At 41.1% G+C, this 21,470-nt stretch overlaps 2 protein-coding genes across 2 annotated transcripts in view; both read left to right on the top strand.

Annotated features, from left to right (window-relative positions):
- LOC138267847 (uncharacterized) overlaps nt 1-11,154 on the top strand; it is a 61,008-nt gene extending 49,854 nt beyond the window's left edge. The window contains exons 3-4 of the mRNA XM_069217069.1: nt 5,406-5,481; nt 8,069-11,154. Coding sequence (XP_069073170.1) covers nt 5,406-5,481; nt 8,069-8,244 — 252 coding nt within the window. The 3' untranslated portion in view covers nt 8,245-11,154. The remainder of the gene's footprint in view (nt 1-5,405; nt 5,482-8,068) is intronic.
- Nucleotides 11,155-11,353: 199 nt separating this feature from the next.
- The window catches only part of LOC138267056 (solute carrier family 12 member 2-like), a 131,190-nt gene continuing 121,073 nt past the window's right edge, over nt 11,354-21,470 (top strand). Inside the window, exons 1-5 of the mRNA XM_069215904.1 lie at nt 11,354-11,590; nt 14,118-14,228; nt 16,115-16,226; nt 17,178-17,305; nt 19,684-19,768. Of these exons, the coding sequence (XP_069072005.1) occupies nt 11,354-11,590; nt 14,118-14,228; nt 16,115-16,226; nt 17,178-17,305; nt 19,684-19,768 (673 nt within the window). The remainder of the gene's footprint in view (nt 11,591-14,117; nt 14,229-16,114; nt 16,227-17,177; nt 17,306-19,683; nt 19,769-21,470) is intronic.

Below are 21,470 nucleotides of genomic sequence, written 5' to 3'. Positions count from 1 at the left end.
CACCTGATTTGGTGGATTAGAGGGGAAGGGGGACAACACCTACCTTTTTCCATGTTTCCACTTCCGTTTTGGACCAGACCCGACTGGACATCACCTGCCATTGCTGCTGCCACTGGAGAGGATACTCGACCCGAAGTCGTTGGACTTAAAGGTAGGGAAACTGCATGTACTGTGTACATTGTAATGGCACTGCACATGAGCTCGGGGACTCTGCAGAAATATACGTGCCAGAGGTATTTTTTTTAAAATACCTCTGACTTGCATATATCGGGAACACATTGTGTCAGTGATAGATGGGGACACACTGGTACAAGACACATTTTGCACACATGCACAATTGTTATTGTGGTGTCAGTCAGTATTCATTGCCACATGAATGCTGGCATCACAGTAATGATGGCATCACACTTATCACCATGTCTGTGTTTGCACATTGCAAGTGAATCAGTACCTGTGATATTGTGAGTCAATATCTGTATGTGTGTGGGGGATTGGATTGGCTGGTCAAGGTGGAGGGAGCTGGAGTTGGTGATGTGGTTGTGTCCGTATGTATGCCACATGAATGTGGGTCTGATGTGTCTTTTGGGTTGTGTTGCTGTGTGCAACATTCAGGTGTGTGTTGTTGTTGTGTGGTGGTTGTTGTAGTGATGTGTGCAATTGTGCTTTTGTGTGCGTGATTTTATGTAGAAGAGTGTGTCATTGTGTTGGTTGTTGCAGTTGTGTTGTATGTGTGTATATGTGTGTATGTTGTGTCATGGATGTCTGGCAATGTGTGTTTTCTACATGCAGATGTTGTGCTGTGGTGGAAGGACGATGGATAATAAAGTACATGTTGTGTGTTGTGTTGTTTGTTATGCAGGTGGACCCATATGGCTAAGGTACAGTGTGTGTGTGTCACTTACCTCAATGCGATATCCACTGCCATTGTACAATGCCCAATGGCTCCCGTGATGCTCTCCTTCTGCCAGCAATCTGCCGCCAGTACACCGCCTGCAGGACTGAGACATTTAAATAGGGTCAGCTGGAACCCGCCAGCCTCACTGCTAGGTAGAGCACTCCGTTGTGGAGGTCTATGACTCAACCACAATACATCTAAATATGGCAAGGGGAACACCGTCGACTTGACGGTGTTTTTGAGTCCACGTGGGATTGGTGGTAATACCTCCAAGATCTAAATCAGGCCCTAAGTTCTTGACTTCGCTTTAATCCTTTGCTGCCAGGCCTTTTCCCCTTTCTGTGCAACACCTTTTTTTGCTATTTGGGGCAGTTTGCATTTAGGCCCTCATAACTTTTTGTCCACATAAGCTACCCATGCCAAATTTGTGTGCAATTTTCCGACATCCTAGGGATTCTAGAAGTATCCAGAGTTTGTGGGTTCCCCTAAAGGAGACCAAGAAATTAGCCAAAAACGAGCTAAAATTTCATTTTGTAAAAAAATAAATGGGAAAGAAGGACTGCAGAAGAAGGCTTGTGTTTTTTCCCCTGCTAAAGGCATCACCAAAGGGTTAATGGTGGTAAAATCACCATCTTCCAAGCTTTCATGAACAGGCAGACTTGAATCAGAAAACTACATTTTTCAACACAGTTTTGTGATTTTACTAGGACATACACCATTTTTACTATTTTTTGTACTTTCAGCCTCCTTCCAGTTTGTGACAGAAATGGGTTGTGAAACCAATGGTGGATCCCAGACAGCTAACCATTTCCGAAAAGTAGACAACATTCTGAATTCAGCAAAGGGTCATTTGTGTAGATCCTTCTATATTTTCCTACAAACAGTTGAAATAAAAAACTATTAAAATTGAGTTGAAAAAAAGAGCCCTTTCTGACTATGTTTTCTTTCGTAACTTTTTCCACCTATGAAAGATTTTTTAAAGCAATATACCGTTATGTTTGCTGGACCCTCCTGGTTGCGGTGACATATAGGTCTTGTAGGTTCATCAAGAACCCAAGCTACTCATCGCCAATAAATGAGCTGCACCTTGCAATGGGTTTTCATAGTATACTTGGTATACGGCAATTCATTTGGTAAAATATAAAGAGTGAAAAATAGGTATCAAGGAAACCTGTGTATTTTTTAAATGAGCACAAGATAAGAAGTTTAGAAACATTGGTTATTTGCGCATTTCTGAATTTGGGGTTCCCATACTAGCATGTGAATTACAGGACATTTCTCAAAATGACTTCTTTTGTACACACTGTCTTACATTTGGAATGCAAAAATGTAGAGAAAGACAATTGGCAATAACACTTGTTCTTCTATTCTGTGTTCCCCCAAGTCTCCCGATAACAATTGTATCTCACTTGTGTGGCTAGGCCTAGTGCCCACTATAGGAAACGTCCCAAAACGTAATATGGACACATCACATTTTTCCAGTGAAAACTCACCTGTTTTTTGCAAAGTGCCTAGCTGTGGATTTTGGCCTCTAGCTCAGCCGGCACCTAAGGAAACCTATTAAGCCTGTGCATTTAAAAAAAAAAACTAGACACCTAGGGGAATCCAGGATGGGGTGACTTGTGGGGCTCTCACTGGGTTCTGTCTCCCAGAATTCTTTGCAAACCTGAAAAGTTGGCTAAAAAAAACCTTTCCCTCATATTTCGGTGACAGAAAGTTCTGTAATCTGAGAGGAGCCACAAATTTCCTTCCACCCAGCATTCCCTCAAGTTTCCCGATAAAAATGGTACCTCACTTGTATGGGTAGGCCTAGTGTCCGTGACAGAAAATGCCCCAAAACACAACATGGACACATCACATTTTCCCAAAGAAAACGGGGCTATTTTTTGCAAAGTGCATAGCTGTGGATTTTGGCCTCTAGCTTAGCCAGCACCTGAGAAAACCTAGCAAATCTATATATTTTTTTAAACTAGACACCTAGGGAAATTCATAATGCGGTGACTTATTGGGCTCTCGCCAGGTACGGTTTCCCAGAATCCTTTGCAAACCTCAAAATTTGGCAAAAAAAACATTTTGTCTTCACATTTCGGTGATAGAAAGTTCTGGAATCTGAGAAGAGCCACAAATTTCTTTCCACTCAGCATTCCCTCAAGTCTCCTGATAAAAATGGTACCCCACTTGTATGGGTAGGCCTAATGCCTGCAACAAGAAATACCCCAAAACACAACATGGACACATCACATTTTCCCAAAGAAAACTGACCTGTTTTTGCAAAGTGCCTAGCTGTGGATTTTGGCCTCTAGCTCAACCGGCACATAGAGAAAGCTAGCAAACCTATATATTTTTTAAAACTAGACTCCTAGGGGAATCCAGGATGGGGTGACTTATGTGGCTCTCGCCAGGTTCTGTTACCCAGAATCATTTGCAAACCTCAAAATGTGGCAAAACAAAACACCTTTACCTCACATTTCGGTGATAGCAAGTTCTGGAATCTGAGAGGAGCCACAAATTTCCTTCCACCCAGCGTTCTCCCATGTCTCCCGATGAAAATGGTACCTCAATTGTGTGGGTAGGCCAGTGCCCGCGACAGGAAATACCCCAAAACATAACATGGACATATCACATTTCCCCCCAAAAAACTGACCTGTTTTTTTGCAACATGCCAAGCTGTGGATTTTGGCCTTTAGCTCAGCTGGCACATAGGGAAACCTAGCAAACATATATTTCTGAAAACTAGACACCTAGGGGAATCCATGATGGGGTGACTTGTGGGGCCTTCACCAGGTTCTATTGCCCAGAATCCTTTGCAAACCTCAAAATTTGACAATAAAAACACTTTTTCCTCACATTTCGGTGATGGAATGTTCTGGAATCTGAGGGGAGCCACAAACTTCCTTCTACCCAGCATTCCCCCAGGTCTCCCAATAAAAATGGTACTTCACTTGTAAGGATAGACCCAGTGCCTGCATTAGGAAATGCCTCAAAACACAACGTGGACACATCAAAATGATCTATTACAAAACTACCTGTTTTTGAAGGGGGGAGAACCTGCGTTTTTGGTCCCAGGTGCAACGGTCATCTAGGGAAATGTACCAAACCCAGACATTTATGAAAATTAGACACCCAGAGGAGTCCAGGGAGGTGTGGCTTGCAATGATCCCCCAAAAATTTTCTTACCCATACTCCTTTGCAAACAAAATTGCCCGATCTGCCCCAGAAGGGGCCAGAAATGGCCAAGAGTTGTTTGACCCCTTTGAGGGGTGACCCTTGCCCAAGGGGCCGCACCCAACACAAAAAAAACAAATACAATTATTCTCTGGAACCTTAGTGGCTGCCGTCCCCCTAGGGGGCAGATCGGCCTAAAAATAGGCCGATCTGCCCCCAAGGGGTCAAAAATGGCCAACAGGGCTGTGCCCCCTTTGGGGGGGCGACCATTACCCAAGGGGCCACCCCCACACAAAAAAAGACAAAAGTAAACAATCCCTGGTGTCATCGTGGTTTCTGTCCCCGTGGGGACAGATCGGCCTAAAAATAATAGGCTGATGTGGCGTAAAACATATTGCCCCCCAAAGGGGAGCGACACTTGCCCAAGGGCCCGCTCCCCGTAGTGAAATTAACATAAAAAACAAAATCCCTGGTGTGTAGTAGCCATTCCTGCTGCCTGATCGCATGAAAGAGACATCGAGCGAAAGGAAAACCCTTTCCTTTCCCCTGATGCCTCTTTTAGAGGAATCCCTCCCCCCAACCCCGGCTGGAGGAGAAACGCACCTTCTTCTCCTGAGAAGCGCTGGAAGCAAATGGCTTCCAGCGTGACCGGCGCCCTCTAATGATGTCAGCGCGCGATTGTGCGCTGACATCATTAGATGGGGGGATCGGGGATGGAAGGGGAAGCGATCCCCTTTCCATCCCTGCCCTGATGGGTTGGGTGGGAGGCCAATGGGCCAGTCCCAGAACGTAATAGTTACGTCTGTGGCGCCTGAGCGCTGCGCCACCGGATGTACCCATTACGTCCTTAGCGTGGACAGGGGTTAAAGTGGAGGTGTAGAATACACTGAGATAGCCATTAAGGTTTAACTTGCTTAAAATTTCAACCATATATTCACTTTATATAGCTGTTAGTCTTGTTCCCAATTTTCAATATTTTAATTTACCATCAGACGGCTCTTACTATTATAAATGTTCTGGGAATTCAGTAATCAATTCAGACTAATTGGAGTGTGTGAAGACAAAACATTCATATTCATACATGAGACTCAAAAGTTCATTAGCCTTCTGAAGGATGAGCGGTAAGTTTGTTAGGTAAAGGTTGAAGAATATAGGAGCCAAACTGTGTTGATCGGTTGAAAGTAACACATTTTTAAAAAAACAGTCTTGTCGATAGTGTAAAGTTCTGTAGAGGTATTAAACTGTGTGGTTTGTCCCCAGAGCCACTCCCATTAAAAAATAAATAACCTTTCTTTCACTAAGTCCTTTTGAGGCCATTAACAATCTGACTCTAATCCTTTACCAGGTGAGATGCCTTCTGAACATTTGGGGAGTGATGCTATTCATGAGGTTGTCTTGGATTGTTGGCCAAGCAGGCATTGGTGAGTCTAAGTCTTAGACTGGGTGTGTAATCCCCTGTGTTTCTAGCAATATCCTAACAAAATACACCATTGTTGCATTGTTGCAGTTGGTATTAGATGCTGACTTGACAATGTGTAGCTTTCCTCACTCAGACTATTGCAGTTTATGATTGTCTTATGCTGCCTTTTTAGATTATTTTAGGAACTATTTTTTATGTGTGTATCATAGGACCATTAATCACTTTGGAATTAATCTGCAAGACAAATCTAGTTATAATTAGTTTTGGTTCCCTCTGACTGAACTGCACAGCTGTACGCAAGACAATTCTTAATGAAATAAACATAGTGTGGACTTTGGCTCCACTCAGAGAAGTCTTATTCTCTAACTATTGGCTGTGTGATGTATCATTCTGCCTTTCAGTTGAATACACGAAGGACTATGTTAGGTCTGAAAAGTAGAAATGTACAGTCAATCATCATTCTGTTTGTCAAATTCAATTCTTTATTTCCTAAATGCATTCTATACAAAAAGCACTCTTTTTAAAAAAAACATTTCCCTTTCAAATACTGGGGCTGATTTTAGGTTTGATGGACATTACCTCCACCATCCTGATGGACTCTGGTACATCAGATTTTGAGATGACTGTCTGCTTAGAGGTCATCTCTATACTTTGAAGGGAACCACTATCACAGCGGTTCTTTTCATTGTACAAAAGGTTTGGTGGACAGCCACTGTTGGGTTTGACAGCCATCCACCTAATTTTTAACTTTGTTTTTCAAAAGACATACTTCTAAAGTGGTAGGCAGTAACTATGTGGTAGTGGAAGAAAAGGGTACATGTTAGAATCAAGACAGGGGAGACCTGATTAAGGGAATCCTCAGTATTCAGCAGTACCAGCCGTGGGCACTTTGTCCTTACCTTCTTCACCTATTGATTCCCACAGCCATGTTACCTGCGGCCACATGTGACTCGGTATCCTGGTGGCACTAAAGGAGACCATCAAATTGGTTGCAATGGTGACTTATTCTGTGATATGATATGAAGTGATATTATGTCATGATATGTTATCAGAGAATTGTACAGCATAACTGGAATGACATCTCTGTATCCAGAGCACTTCCTTACACACTGATTCATATTTTTCACTTTCTGATCCTTCAGCTTGCTCACTTCACCTCGACTTTCCACTTTTAGGACATTATGTGTGAAACCACGCAATGCCTATTGACAATTGTAAATGACTCTGGAAAATAAATATATCATCATCTTTTGAATTCACTTGAACAAATGCAGAAGCACTGGAACTATATTCAATTGTAACATGTTCTCAACTTTCATGTGTCTGTGTGCAATCTTCTTGCACTCTCCTGTCAATGCCTTTCTTCTTTCACTGCCCTCCTTCGTCCACTGCATTTTATAAACTAGCTACAAGTGGGATCTATTTCACTGTTGCAAAAGGTTTTATAATGTAATCCTCAACTTTTATAAATTATCTGGTAGTTCATCATGACCATCTAAGTGAAACTGTTTTGCCATGCTGACCCTCACAGGGATCGTTTGTTCCACCTGAGTTGTTTGGCTCCCTTTGACCTGCAAGATCTTTACACTTCAATTCAGGTCACTGACAGAAACGTCCTATAACACATTAATCAAAACAGAAAGATAAAATAAGCCTCAGGTGGAAAGTTGTTCTTCAGAAAAAGCTTAAATCAGTTGGAGAAGAGCACTTCTCCTGGGAATGTAGTATGGATGAAACAAATCAATTAACTACTTGGTCATATGAGTCTTGGCTCAGGAAAACTATAAAGGCCAGCAGGACATATTATTTTCTGAAAAGGCAGAAAATGACAGATATATAGCATTGCATCATTCAAAATAAAAATATAGTGTTGCTTAACGATTTTTATATTCCATACATGCGGTGTGAATGACTTTCCAACTGTTCTGTTAAAGTTAGAGAGAAGTTTTTTTTTTTAATAAAACCAGTGCTCATCTAAAAGCAAGTAAGCTGCTGCAGCCTCTCTCTTAACATAGCACTTAGCTCATATCACCTCATTTTAAAATTAAAGTGCAGGCCCATCTTATATTTAAGTTTTAGCATGGCACTGCTGGATCTAGTGTTTACAAGGGACACTACTATTATGTGGCAGTGTTGCTCATACATGTGCCATATGAATCCTGGATTGTTGTGTGACTTAACTCATATCCATTACCCTCACCCTGGATTGCAGTTCATTTAAAAAATCTGCTATTGCAATGCCCCTGGTATTCTGAGGTCAAAATCAGATCAACAAGAATGTGGTGCCAGTTACTGAGCACCAGTTGGTCATCAATAATTTTGCTTGCCCCTCTTGGGGCAGGAAAAGAAGAAAGGAAAAAAAGTAGACAAACAATAAAACAAAGAACAAGGAAAATAAATGAATAACAATATGATAAAAGAGATAGGTAGGAGTAGTAAACATATAAGTATATTAATATTAAACTGCATTACTGAAATATAACCAAATAAAAAATAATTTTGGAAATTAATTTGGTAGGCAGTTGAATGATTTGACATGAGACATTAGAAAGGAGCTATGATGTTGGTGCATCACTTTTGTTCTTCAGGTCTAACTTTCCTAATCATTCTAATGGCAACAGTGGTCACCTTCATCACCGGGTTATCAACTTCTGCAATTGCCACCAATGGCTTTGTACGAGGAGGTAAGGCAATTGTTTTATTTACATGTTGTTACAGGCCACTAAGCATTGACTCATCACAAATATCATATGTAAATACATAAGCTTTTTGAATAGGAACAAGTTACATTTTTATGTACCCTATTAAAGACAATGATGTTATCTGCAGTGGAAGCTACATGCATGAGATATGCTGGCTGTTTCCATCTTTCTTGTGCTAAAATAACATCATCAAATTTAGAATTGCTATACATGAACCTAACTATAAATTCTGATGATATTTAAACAAAAAAATAAGACAGATGAATACCCTTGTCCTGGTTCATAACTTTGAAGCCTGGAGACTTGTGTACTAACCTTGCTTGGGTCCTTTCTGATCAAATCACTTTAAATCCCTATGCATCAATGTGTAAATTTACATATTATAATGTAAACATATCTAATTATGCAATATGAGAAAACATTTAAAAAAAACCTGTGTAGTTTATTGACCCAATTATATGTTATAAAAACTCACACACACCCACACTCATTGTGGTTCCTATATTACAGTCTCACTCCCCCTCCCCAAGCAACCAAGTGGGTTTTGTGCAGCAACTCACATTAAAGATGCTCTCAATAAAATGAAATGTTCTTTGTAATATACTACATTGTTGTCTGGATTTAGGTTGACACAATGTTCAATACCTACATAACAAAAATAAAGGTTCTACTCCATAGAAATATGTCAGTAAACTGACAAATTAACTTTGAATGTCATTTAAGATAGTTTGTTTTGGAGATCATTGTAAATATGGCTACTTTTCTATATTGATAAGATTGATGACACCAGAGCATCTGCCCCCAAAGACTGTGTTTATGATATTTCAAGCTCAAAACTGTTTCACCATTCTCCTCATATATATCAAAGAAAGGATGATATAGGTAATTTAGGATGCTGGTAAATGTCATTGGTATGGATAATTGTTTTGCCTTTGTCACACTTTCTACACTATGTGGAGGCACTGTTGCAACAACCTAGAGTGTATTGAGAAGCAGCTGCCTTGCTTGCACCTACAAATTCAATGAAAGTGAAATGTGTTATTTACAGCAATAAAATCACAGAAGTGGAGCAAGAAAATATGTAAAAAGTATTCTTATTATTGCCATTGTCATTATTATCCCCTCCATCTTGCAGTATATGATGCAGGAGGGAAACTTTGATCTTCATTCATTGCTGGCTAAATAGAGGCCACTGATTGTATAGTTTGGTCATTAATTGTAAAGCCTTTATGAAGTCCCATCTGCAGATACGGCATGCATAATCACAAGCATTCGTAGGACTAGTCAGTAGTAATGCTTTTTTATATGCCCAGCATCCATTCAATTTCTGTGGAGAGTAGAGATTAAAGGGTCCATAAAGCAAGGAGATTCAAGGTAGTGCGACCACTAACTTGCGTCCAAAAAAGCATGTGGGGCATATTCACAAAAGTATTTTTGAGTAAGGTAGTACCACTGTAGTATTCTTTTACATACTCTTACATGCCTTTGTGAATATACATAGCATAAATAGAAAGGATTGTGCCATTGTTTCCAGTTTTGCCAATATGGAGCTTGAGATTTTGAGACACGTACGTTAGCATTAAGGAGTACAGGAATAATTATTCTACTCCCCATACTCGTAAATATTTTGTGAATGGTCCCCATAGTTTTTTGTTTATATGCGCAATTTGATAGCACTTTTGTGTGCCGAACCACTTCCAACTCAAACCATGGCAAAGATTACAACTTTGACAAAACTCACATTACTCCAAAATCAGATAGGTTCAGTTCACTGTGGAAACACAAATTCTATTCTCGTTGGCTGCCAATCTCAGATGCGCTCTCACATTTGCAGGGATGTCTTGCAGATATAGATGGACTACCACAATGTAACTTTAAACCCTGAGTAAGCAAATCATTTTCAGGAAAGAACATAATTGTAACCCCGCAGACAGTCCATCAGTTAACAGAGATTATGACAGTATGACCAGGTACGATAGAGTAGGGCTCTATTACAAGCTAAGCATACTGGTTGTTGCAATGTTTAGAAGTGTGTTTAATTACTTTTAGAAGTGAGTTTAATTACTTTGATACAGCAAATTGCCTCACGGTCCGTGCCAGTTTATGTCCACTGACCCTTGAGTTATCAATTCATATTTGGTTGGTGTCACAGCTTGGTCCACAAAGGCCAGGGCAATGCCAGAGTATCAGGATAGCCACATGAGCCAACTTTACTTACAATGAGGTGGAGTTTGTTGCCCACACATGTTTGAGAGACTCACTCACTGTTTAGGCATCCAGTTGTCAGGTGAATTTTCAACATTACCTTTTTTGGGGCCATTCATGCATTGCTGATGAGCAATGTATATGTCACGATTGAGAATATTGGCAGTTGTTTGCCCACAATCATGTTATTTGTCATTTTCACATCTGTATCACCTTTTCACACAATAGTCTGTTATCTTTTTGTACATAGTATTCAATATGCCTTTCATTCTCTAGAATTATATTCCCCTTCGCTATGGATATGTTAGGACAGTGGCTTTACTATGTACTATAAAATATAATACTTCATTAAGGAAAAATGTTACAGCATTATAAACCAGACGAAGCTCTGAATCAGCACAAATCAGTGATTTAAACATTGTTTCATTGGTCCTTCATGTATTTTTTTATGTCTTCCTACAGACAGCTTTAGCTGTGTATACTCCATATTGTTGTACCGCAAGAGGTTGCATCTTTATCACCTTTTCACACAATAGTCTGTTATCTTTTTGTACATAGTATTCAATATGCCTTTCATTCTCTAGAATTATATTCCCCTTCGCTATGGATATGTTAGGACAGTGGCTTTACTATGTACTATAAAATATAATACTTCATTAAGGAAAAATGTTACAGCATTATAAACCAGACAAAGCTCTGAATCAGCACAAATCAGTGATTTAAACATTGTTTCATTGGTCCTTCATGTATTTTTTTATGTCTTCCTACAGACAGCTTTAGCTGTGTATACTCCATATTGTTGTACCGCAAGAGGTTGCATCTTTATGGTATTTTCTTTCTAGGACAGCAGGGAGCAACACACACAAAGTCACCCAAGTACTGCAAAACACTTCCCATAATTAACAGGTAGACCTATTTGTTTTGCGATTGCATGTTTGAAAAAAGCAAGACCTCTTGACTTTGCCAATGTTTGGTTATCTTCCACAAGGTGTTTTAGGCAAAAAAGATACACAATGTTCTTCAATGTCTTTGCAGATTCTAATGATTATGTTTTACCCTTCAGGTGGTGCATACTATCTGATCTCAAGAAGTTTGGGTCCAGAGTTTGGTGGCTCTATTGGGCTCATCTTTGCCTTTGCTAATGCTGTTGCAGTGGCTATGTATGTTGTTGGGTTCTCAGAAACTGTCAGTGATCTTTTGGCTGTAAGTATCCATTCTTCTGAATGTACTCCTATGTGGAATGATTGCTTGAGGTGCAACTGAAAATCCTTTTCCTGCACAAGCTTTAGTGTTTTAAATCCTCTATTTAGTTCATTTCTTACTGATAGTGGCTTTTCTGAAGTTTACTTAAAGCTTAGTTTTGAACAACGTTCCTAGGCACTCCTATCTTGTTCTATGGGCTAAATACTGAAAAACACCTTTAAGAAATGGTGAGAAGGCAACAGGTTTGTGGGACTAAACAAACAAAACTCCTTGGTGATTTATAGCAGCTCAGGACGTTTTTAGGTTACTTCTAATGAATAGTAAGGCAGCCGATAAAAGAAAGCTGGTTGCTGTTCCAAGGGAGTAGGCCACCAAAACACATGGCCCTAGTGCCAGGCTATTCAACTATTTATATTCTAAGGCAGACCACAGCAGCCCTCATTAACAAAGGAAAGCAAAGACTAACAAAGAAAGGTCTTGGTATCACAGACACATATGGATAAAGAGTATCTGTGTGTGCATCTTTGAGCACAGCCCAAATTTTTGTGAGTAAAGGCTACACATTGTGGAACAAAGAGCTTACATCTACAAACTCAGACAACTTGTCTGGGATTTTAGCCCATGAAAGATTGTAAAACACCTTCAATTCCAAAAGCGGATCTCCACATTCACGAAAGAAAGAATTTAAAAAAAAGTATTTTTACTAGTTTTGTAACAACAAAAAGACACAACAAAATGAGTGTTACACCCATTTTTTTGCCAAAGCAGAAAACTCATATCAATGCCACAAGTGTACCATGACCCTCCTGTGAATGAAACATTTCTTATACTGATTTAAACAATATGATTAAGAATGGAACTTATAATTCAACAACTTTACACCCTTAAAGCATAGTCTTATGGCCTATTGACACAGATGTGTGTACTCACAAGTTTCTTTCCAAAATTCCTGGTCCTTTAGCTAATCGCACCCCATGTATAATAGATTTACACCTGGTAGTGTCACCACATATAATGTATGTGAGCAATGCCAGTGATGGCCAGCACAATGCAGCCTCATGGCTGTGAAATGACATAAGACATCACTTTTGCAGCACCTGACCGTTTCATGAAGCCACATCAATGCTTGGAACTAGAGCTGCAGATGTTTGGTGGCACATTGGACTGGTTGAGCATAGTCTGGGCAGCTGCTCACAGGACCCTCTGAGGTGTAGTCTAGAGAAATCATGAGAATCCAATAGAACGCCACTAGGATATTCAAGCTTGAACATGACTAATGCGTAATGTCCAGTTTTTCCCATGTCTTGCCCAATGGAGATAGTTGAGGTTTTCACTCCTCCTAAGCCATGGTTTGACCAGGCAGAGTCTAACACTGTTGGACAGTATTTTATGGAATTGGGGACAATATAGCACTTTCCTTCAACTGTACAATATCTGAAGCACTTATCATATTTTTAGTTAATTATGCATGGATTATATATAGCTTTCTGTTGGTCTTCTGATAATTTCCGGCAAAGGCCTGCTTAAACTATCAGTTTTTAATAACTCTGAGATATCTCTTACGATATGTGTATGAAAATGGAAACTGTCAATGTGGCACCTTCAGTTGACCATCTAGGAATTTGGGAGGCATTGCTTTGTTTACATAAACACATTTCCATTCAGGTCAGAAAAAAAACACTTCACTAGTAAATTTGTTGTCAAAATCACCTTCTGATTACTGCACTTGGCATGGTTGTAGGTCTGGCCTTTTCTAGTATCCTGACCTTTGTTAATCCGCACATGTGATACTTAGTGGGGGGTAACATAGGCCTCATCAGCTCCTGCTGCACAGCCGCCCACCCCAACCTCTCTAGTAGCCCCAACCCTCACATTCTGGCTGAGGTTAAAGAATATTTATAAGTTATAGTAAACTCAGGGGCACTTCATCCCATTCCGAAGAGCGGGGGAAAGAAGCGTGTGTGGCGAGGAAGGGGCATAGTGCCACTACTAAACCTATTTATATTTAGTGGCTTGTGAAAATATAGGCTACCATAGGCTTTGCTCAAGTTTTCATTTGTTAACGAGAAAGTAATACATGTTTTAAAGCCATACACTTTAGCCTCCAACGCATGATGGGAAAAAGATCATCTCTACTCTCTGTTTGTGATGAATGTTTATTAACTAAGCAGTTTACCTCCCTCCAATAGTGAGCATGACTCTTGGTGATGTATCACTAGAGGGCAATCCTGATAATGAAAGATGTTTTAAGTCAGATCCGTTTACCACAGGCCTAGAAGGCAGGATCCCTCCTAGATTTTCAGGATACCCACAGACTTTTCAAATAAGATGCATTTAAATTCCCCTGGTTCATTTTTTCATACATATTCTGGAAATGTGGCATGGACCAGGCCCTCTTAGTCCCACGTTGGCACCACTGGTTTAAATGGATACAATGAAGGTGATCACAGCTCTCCTTACGGTTGTGCTGGTTCATATCAGCATTTCGCTACAAGAGGAACTATACTTGTTTTCTTCTTTTCAACAGGAAAACGGAGCCGGCTTAGTGGACCGAATAAACGATATCCGCATCATAGGGAGTCTGACTGTGGTGCTGCTTCTGGGAATCTCTGTGGCTGGGATGGAGTGGGAAGCAAAGGTATGGCGATTCCGGGCAGGAAAATCTTGCCTGCATTTCTTTTGCACCAACATATATACACTGTAATATGTGGAAGGAAAGCAAAATAAATGAAGACATAAATAAATAAATAAATGAACAACCTGTTCAGCCTTTTTACTGAATAAAATGATTTATTTAACATTTCTAACAATTCCCCTATTTTGTTTGTCATTTTACACACATTTATCCACTCGTATTTTAGCTCCATGAAAAAGATACATTTCATTTCCCAATTTTTAGTTCTTCAAATAATCTTCTCCCAAGCTTGGATACTGTAGGTTTCAAGCTGTGCTATGTAGCCACATTCATCATAACACACGTTTACTATCGTTTTGTTGAACCATATTCGAAGTAGTGTTGTAGCCGGTTGCGGCATACCGCCCCCAGTGATTACTGATACCTAAGGGTGTGGTGAGTACTGAATGCTCCATACTTACGTTATACCGACTTTTTCCAAGGAATAAGACCTAATTTACTAATGCTTTCCAAGTTTTACTTGATAAGTTTAACCAAGTTTTTTCTGCAAAAATATGTCAGCAGAAAAAATAATATGAGGTAAGTCCCACTCTAGTTTATGTTCCGATTTGAACACACATCATCATATGAGCATCAAATTACGATTAACACCTGACTCCGAATGAGCCAGATTATACATGCTATGAATTGCAGTTAGAAAAAACATAAAAATATTGCAAACACTGAGATTATTAGTGGTTGTATGAAAGTTGCAGGATTAGAAGCATTGAAGCCCTCAGAGCTGTGTGCGCATCCTCACACTGCAAGTGAGCTCACAAGCAGAGAACCTCTTCAGGGGTCTGAGCGTGGATAATATTGTATGCAAAAGCTATCACCTATTGAGGCTGCTATAGGATCCAGAGCTTGCACTACGAGGAATATTCCATTCCTTTGGGAACAAAAAGATCTTAATTGACTAAATGTACAAAGACACTAAGGCATATCTGCTGGTTAGGGCCCATGGCAAGCACCGCTGTTCTCATCCTGCTGTTCTCTGACACATTTCAAAGGGGAAAGAAGAAGCCCATGATACTTTGTTACTTCATGGGGACCAGTCATGCCAATGTATCCACATAAAGTAATAATGTAACTCGGCTCCCTGTTCTACTTGAAATGTGTCCACAGAATAGACAGGAAGGCGAAAGGGTCAGAGGTTAAATTTGGAAATAAAATGACTGGCTGTTTCTGGGATTTTGTCTAGTAGGCTATTCAGTTTCCAAAAATATTTTGGGTGGACTTCCTAATCTGTGTGGGTTTTGAGTGACTCACTGTGGGTCTAATAACAAGTTGTGCAGATTAAAATGTCTGTTCAGAATTCAATTGCAAACAATTATCCGTGTGCTGGAGTCTCGCAGCTGAATTTTCTAGGTGCAGGAACACTTGACCTGATTTTACCAGCTGTAAACTGGCATTTGGAGATGCTGCACTGTAGCCCAGACCAATTCTCCATCACCCCTCCACCCTCAGCCTAGGCACAGGGGATCATTACTTGCCCCTCCTAACAGGTAACATAATCCCCATCCTTCCCTACTTTTCTCACTCACCTGCCTTCTCCACACTGGAGTCCTTGCAGGCATGTACCGACTACTCAGTTGAGGTGGAAAATGTCTGTATTAAACCTGGAATTCCACCTTGTAATTTCGGGTCTGCACAGTCAATGGGGTCCAATTTGTAGAAGTATTATGCGGATACTACACCCAGGATCAGTAATTCCAGCCACACCTAATCTCCATATAGAATTCCCAACAAATGGTAATCCAATAAGGTTAAATATGATTGTGTTTTATCTACATAAAAAACATATGCATCTTAATTTCAGTCTTCAAAGTATTTCTTATGTGGTGTTCCAGGCTCAGCTTGTTCTTTTGGGGATTCTGCTGATTGCAATTGGAAATTTTCTCATTGGGACTTTCATTCCTGCTGATGAAGAGAAGAAGTCTAAAGGGTTCTTTAGTTACAGAGGTATGTTCCTTCATTCTTTCACTCAGCCAGACCACACCCTGTGGAGTTTAGCCCATCTACAGCATTGTTATTGCTTTCTACGTGTGTATAATACAAAGCTCTGTTAAGCATCAAAAGTATGAAAACACTGATGTACAGCCTTAAGATGTCTTTATGGACAAAACAGACGGACAAAACAGGATTTTTAAATGTACAAACTCCTCTTAGGAGTTGGTATTGCTGTTTTCATAATATATTTACAGTCTGAAGAAACAATTACTTATGGCCTGATTTAGAGCTTGGCGGATGGAATAAAGGCTGTCAAAGTGTAAGAGGACACTCTGCCATCCTGCCATTACTCCGATTGCTACATTTAGAGGTCACTCCCTGCTGTGTACTGAATTCTGTGGGTCTAGAGACATGATTTGAGAACTTTCCCATATCTTAAAGATAATATGGAACAGCTAATTGGTTGTCCTCCAGATTTATAATTTCCTATAGAAATGTGATGGATTTACCATGAATACAACTTTGAAATGTATTTTACAATACTGTTAGAGGTCACGAATACTTTTAAATGAAAATCGTCTACCCACAAAAGGATACTTTGAAGGGAGGTCATGTCATAAAGTCAATATCACATTACAAGACTGTTTTCAAAAGCTTTGGCTGAAACATACTTTTTCACATTGACCAAGTCCTTCACAGAGGATTCCCACCAAGAAAGAAGAAAATTACTTCACCATTATAGAAGCATTAAAGTTGGTCTCCTAATCTGCATAATACCTTCCCATAAAAATTTCTGGAAGTAAAACATATAATGGTGAGGTTGGCCTACCAGTCTATTTTTTTATTTTGTTTTTCATATTGTTTAATGCTATGTTAGGGAATCTACATTAAGATTGTTTAAAAGTAATTTTATGACAGAGGCTGTTCAGTTAGTTCAATTAGATTTCATTTGTTTATTTTCAGCTGAAATATTTGTGGAGAACTTTGGACCTGATTTCAGAGATGGGGAAACGTTCTTTTCCGTTTTTTCCATCTTCTTCCCAGCCGCCACTGGAATTTTGGCTGGAGCAAATATTTCAGGAGACTTGGAGGTATGGTGCCTTGTAAGGAGGATTGCCATATGGTAAAAACATGTAACTAGATCAATGGTTTCTAAGCAGAAGGCAGAAGGGAACTATGGAGGTTGTTAATGGATTGAGTGCTAAAGTGTGTTTACTTGGATTCGTCACGGGCTAATAACATGCAGGTGATGGCTGGTGTTTCTAGGTTGGCAGCTTGCTGCTGGATATTGTCTACTTTCTTCTTGAAAAGGTAGTTGATGGTGGTGTTCTTTTTAAGGAATAATCAAGATATTGTCCTGGGTGAGGCGAAGAAGGTGCTTAATGGTATTGAATAGATATTTATGCTTGTCAAGTCTTTGCTTAGGCTTGAAGTGTTGTAGTCTGTCTTGTTCCACAATGAGATGCATGCTGGATGGTCTTCCCTTGACTTCTGATACTGTCTTTGCTGCCTGGGAATTTTTGGTTGTGCCACGGTGCCAAGGACATGACAATATTTCATGGCAGCCTAGGTATCTGGTGGTTGTCGGCAGAGAACAGGCAGTGAATATTGGTGTTAATGCTGTTAGGCACTTACGGAGATTCTTAGCTTTTGTGTACTTAGGGATGCTCTTTATGGAGAAAAATGTTGCTTTGGTTGTTTTGAACTGTCCTTGATGTGCTGCTGTGAAGTGCCTCAGCTGAAGCAGAGGACTGCATGGTCTAAGTCGTGTGCAGTGCAGCTGAGAGGCTGGTCGTGGATAAGCAGATGAAGTCCTAAGGGTTGCCCTTGATGGTGATGATCGTCCTGCACCCTGATCTTGACTGTCTCCAAATTGGGAAAGAAGGATTTCTTCACAGTGTAATTGGAACATAAGCGGGAGCCTGAAGTTGTTTGGGAAGGTATTGTTGGATTCAGTGGTTGGGGCTACAGTAATGGAGTCAGACATCCCAGAGGAGAAGGGGCGGAGGTATGCTGGAAGGACCTGAAAGATTATTTTTTATAGAAGCATACAAGTCCATGATGATCTGTGGATGACTTCAATGCCTCCCTTGGTTTGGCTGCCTGTGCTTAATGCTCTATCCTTGTGGGTCCAGGAGATTGAGCATGTTTGCACTGATTGAGGTGTGGCATGCTTCTGTCCTGCAAATATGAAAGACGTGTGCAGTGATTCTGTCTAGAGGATCCTTTTCTGCTTAGGACTGCTGATTGTGACCAGTGTCTTCACAGAAACTGAAGTGCTTTTACCATCTTACTTCTGTACTGGTTGAATCCGTCAGAGACTATCTGGTATATTGTATAACCTGTTAAAGCTATGCAAAAAAATAAATGCGCAGTATCTCTCATTTGGGTGCTTAGTACAAAACATTGATTTCATAAATTAATACTTAAATGAACATTTATATAAGTTACATAATGGGTAACTGCTTATTATTGTGTCATTAAAGGTACTAGTAACATAATAATCAACGCATCTAAGAGCAGAATCATTCATGATTGTTCGCATAACTTCCTGGGGCTTGGTTGGGCCTTAATGCCTGTTACGCATTATGGGGGTCATTCTGACCTTGGCGGTCCATGACCGCCATAGCGGAGTGCGGCGGAAGCACCGCCAACAGGCTGGCGGTGCTTCCTGGTCGATTCTGACCGCGGCGGTAAAGCCGCGGTCGGAAAAGGGGAGCCGGCGGTTTCCCGCCGGTTTCCCGCCGGTTTCCCGCTGGCCCAGGGAACCCGCCATGGCGGCGCGGCTTGCAGCACCGCCATGGGGATTCCGACCCCCTTACCGCCAGCCTGTTTCTGGCGGTGTCCACCGCCAGAACCAGGATGGCGGGAACGGGTGCCGTGGGGCCCCTGGGGGCCCCTGCACTGCCCATGCCACTGGCATGGGCAGTGCAGGGGCCCCCTAACAGGGCCCCACAAAGATTTTCACTATCTGCTTAGCCACTGCACCCGTCGCACCCCTTCAACTCCGCCGGCTCCATTCCGAGCCGGCTTCATTGTTGAAGGGGCTGTCCCGCTGGCCCGGCCGGCGGTCTTCTGGCGGTCGCCCGCCGGGCCAGCGGGAAAGCCGGAATGACTGCCGCGGTCTTTTGACCGCGGTTCGGTCTTTCGGCGGGAACCGCTTGGCGGGCGCCGACCGCCGCGGTCAGAATGACCACCTATGTCTTTTTAATAACACATGTTTATTTTGTCGTAGTTAGCATGAATATCAGTTTTTTATTGAAACAGGACATAGTTTAATGAAACCATTAAGTGAATTAATATTTACTGAGTGTAGCGCCAAAAGGAAGTTGAGGTAGGACAATTTAATGTTTGGCAGCATTTTTTCTTAAATGCTACTGAAAATGACTGTATTGTATGTTATGTAAGCAGTCACATTCAAAGTGTTTGTAGCAGGTTGATAAGCTCAGTATTATTAATTTATTTGTAGGATCCACAAAGTTCTATTCCAAAAGGTACAATGCTGGCCATTGTAATATCCACCATCACCTATCTGGCTGTTGCTGTGGTTGCAGGTATTTATAAAAGTTAACATGTATTTGTTTGTCTGTTTCCTAGACTATGTTCGATAATTATGAACAGGTGAGGCACTATGAAGAATCCTATTTAGGCTCCCCCCATCTTCTTGACCTCACACATCCATAAAACAAATAAACAGACAAACAAACACACACACACACACACACACACAACCGCGCCCCCCCACAGGCACACCCACACACACCCTCCCTCAATGCATGCAACGTAACACATCCACAATTAGGGACACCACTTCCAGTAAGAAATGGGCAAAGAAACATACTTCTGGTCTGTTGAGGATGAACACTATAAAAGATACCCATCACACAGATCATGTAACAGTAAAAAGAGTTATCCAAAAGAAGAAGTTACATACTCACGATGGGTGCAAATAACAAAAGATTTCTTGACCTCCAATGTCCTACTCAAATTATCAAAAGCTGCACTATGTACTTATATTCCTTAACCAGATTGGCAATATCAGGATCAGTGGAATTTGCTTGCAGCCAGTATTTTCAATTGTAAAAGTGGGAAGTATGGCAGATTTGCTGCTTCCATGAGTTTAGCACTAGGACAGAACTGTGGAGTTTCTAGGGGGAAAATTATCAGAAGTAGATGATACCCCTACAAATGTTTATGTTTTGGGGTATACACAAATGCCAACCCTAGGAAAGAGCCGTTTTCTCCAAAAAAGGGCATGATTAAGTTTCTTTTCAGGATTTGAAATGCAAATATGTGTTACCAAAAATTTTGAGTTTTGAAAATGACTTGTACAAATGATGACTCCAAAAATATCAACTTGTACCATACGTCCAGGTTCATACGTGTAGAATTAGAACTTTAAATGTATAATGTTGTATGTATTCTTACATAGACAAAACAATGGTAGTTATGTGCAGGTCAATATTATTGTAGATAGTATTTTGACATTCAACCAATGTGAGGAAATACTCTCATAAGGAATATGATATTTGCTGATGTACTTTGATGTTTTATTTAAGCACTCAAAGCACTTAGAGTTTGTGACTATATAAGTTTTACAAGTTTGACTACTGCAGGCAATCATATGCATAGTAACCCTATAGAGTTTGGTTTTTACATGGGCCTTTGGGTGCCTGGTCTTATCAGAAGAATTGTGTGGGTAGAGAGAGGGAGGGAGAACAACACTGAGGGTATGATTACGAGGTTGGTGGTCTTGAGACCTCCAGCCTCACGGTGGCAGTCAGGACCGTTGCTGCTATGGCGGTCCAACCTCCACATTATGACCCTGGCGGTCAGACCACCAGGGTACCCCAGTCACCACCAGGATTGGTGATCCAAATGAGCTGACGATGGCAGAGGTCAGAATCAGACAGAGTGGCACTGCATGCAGTGCCGCATTGCCGCCGATTACGACCTGGTTCTCCACCAGCCTTTTCATGGTGGTATCACCGCCATGAAAAGGAAGGCGGAGAACAGGTTCAGGGGGCCACAGGAGGGCCCCTGCACTGCCCATGCTCTTGGCATGGGCAGTGCAGGGGTCCCCATACCCAGCATCCTCGCAATGCTCACTGTCTACTGTGCAGACAATGAGCATTGCGAGGGTGCTGGTGCCCCCTGCGGCGGCAGCATTGCTGCTGGATCAATTACGAGCCAGCGACTATGCTGCTGCCACTTGCCAGGTAGGCTGACTGGCGGAACCCTTGGTTTCCACCTGTC

The sequence above is a fragment of the Pleurodeles waltl genome, chromosome 12, assembly GCF_031143425.1.
Source record: "Pleurodeles waltl isolate 20211129_DDA chromosome 12, aPleWal1.hap1.20221129, whole genome shotgun sequence".
Classification (NCBI taxonomy): Eukaryota; Metazoa; Chordata; class Amphibia; order Caudata; family Salamandridae; genus Pleurodeles; species Pleurodeles waltl.
The sequence above is the reverse complement of the archived record's forward strand: the minus strand, read 5'-3'. Positions and strand labels throughout refer to the sequence as shown.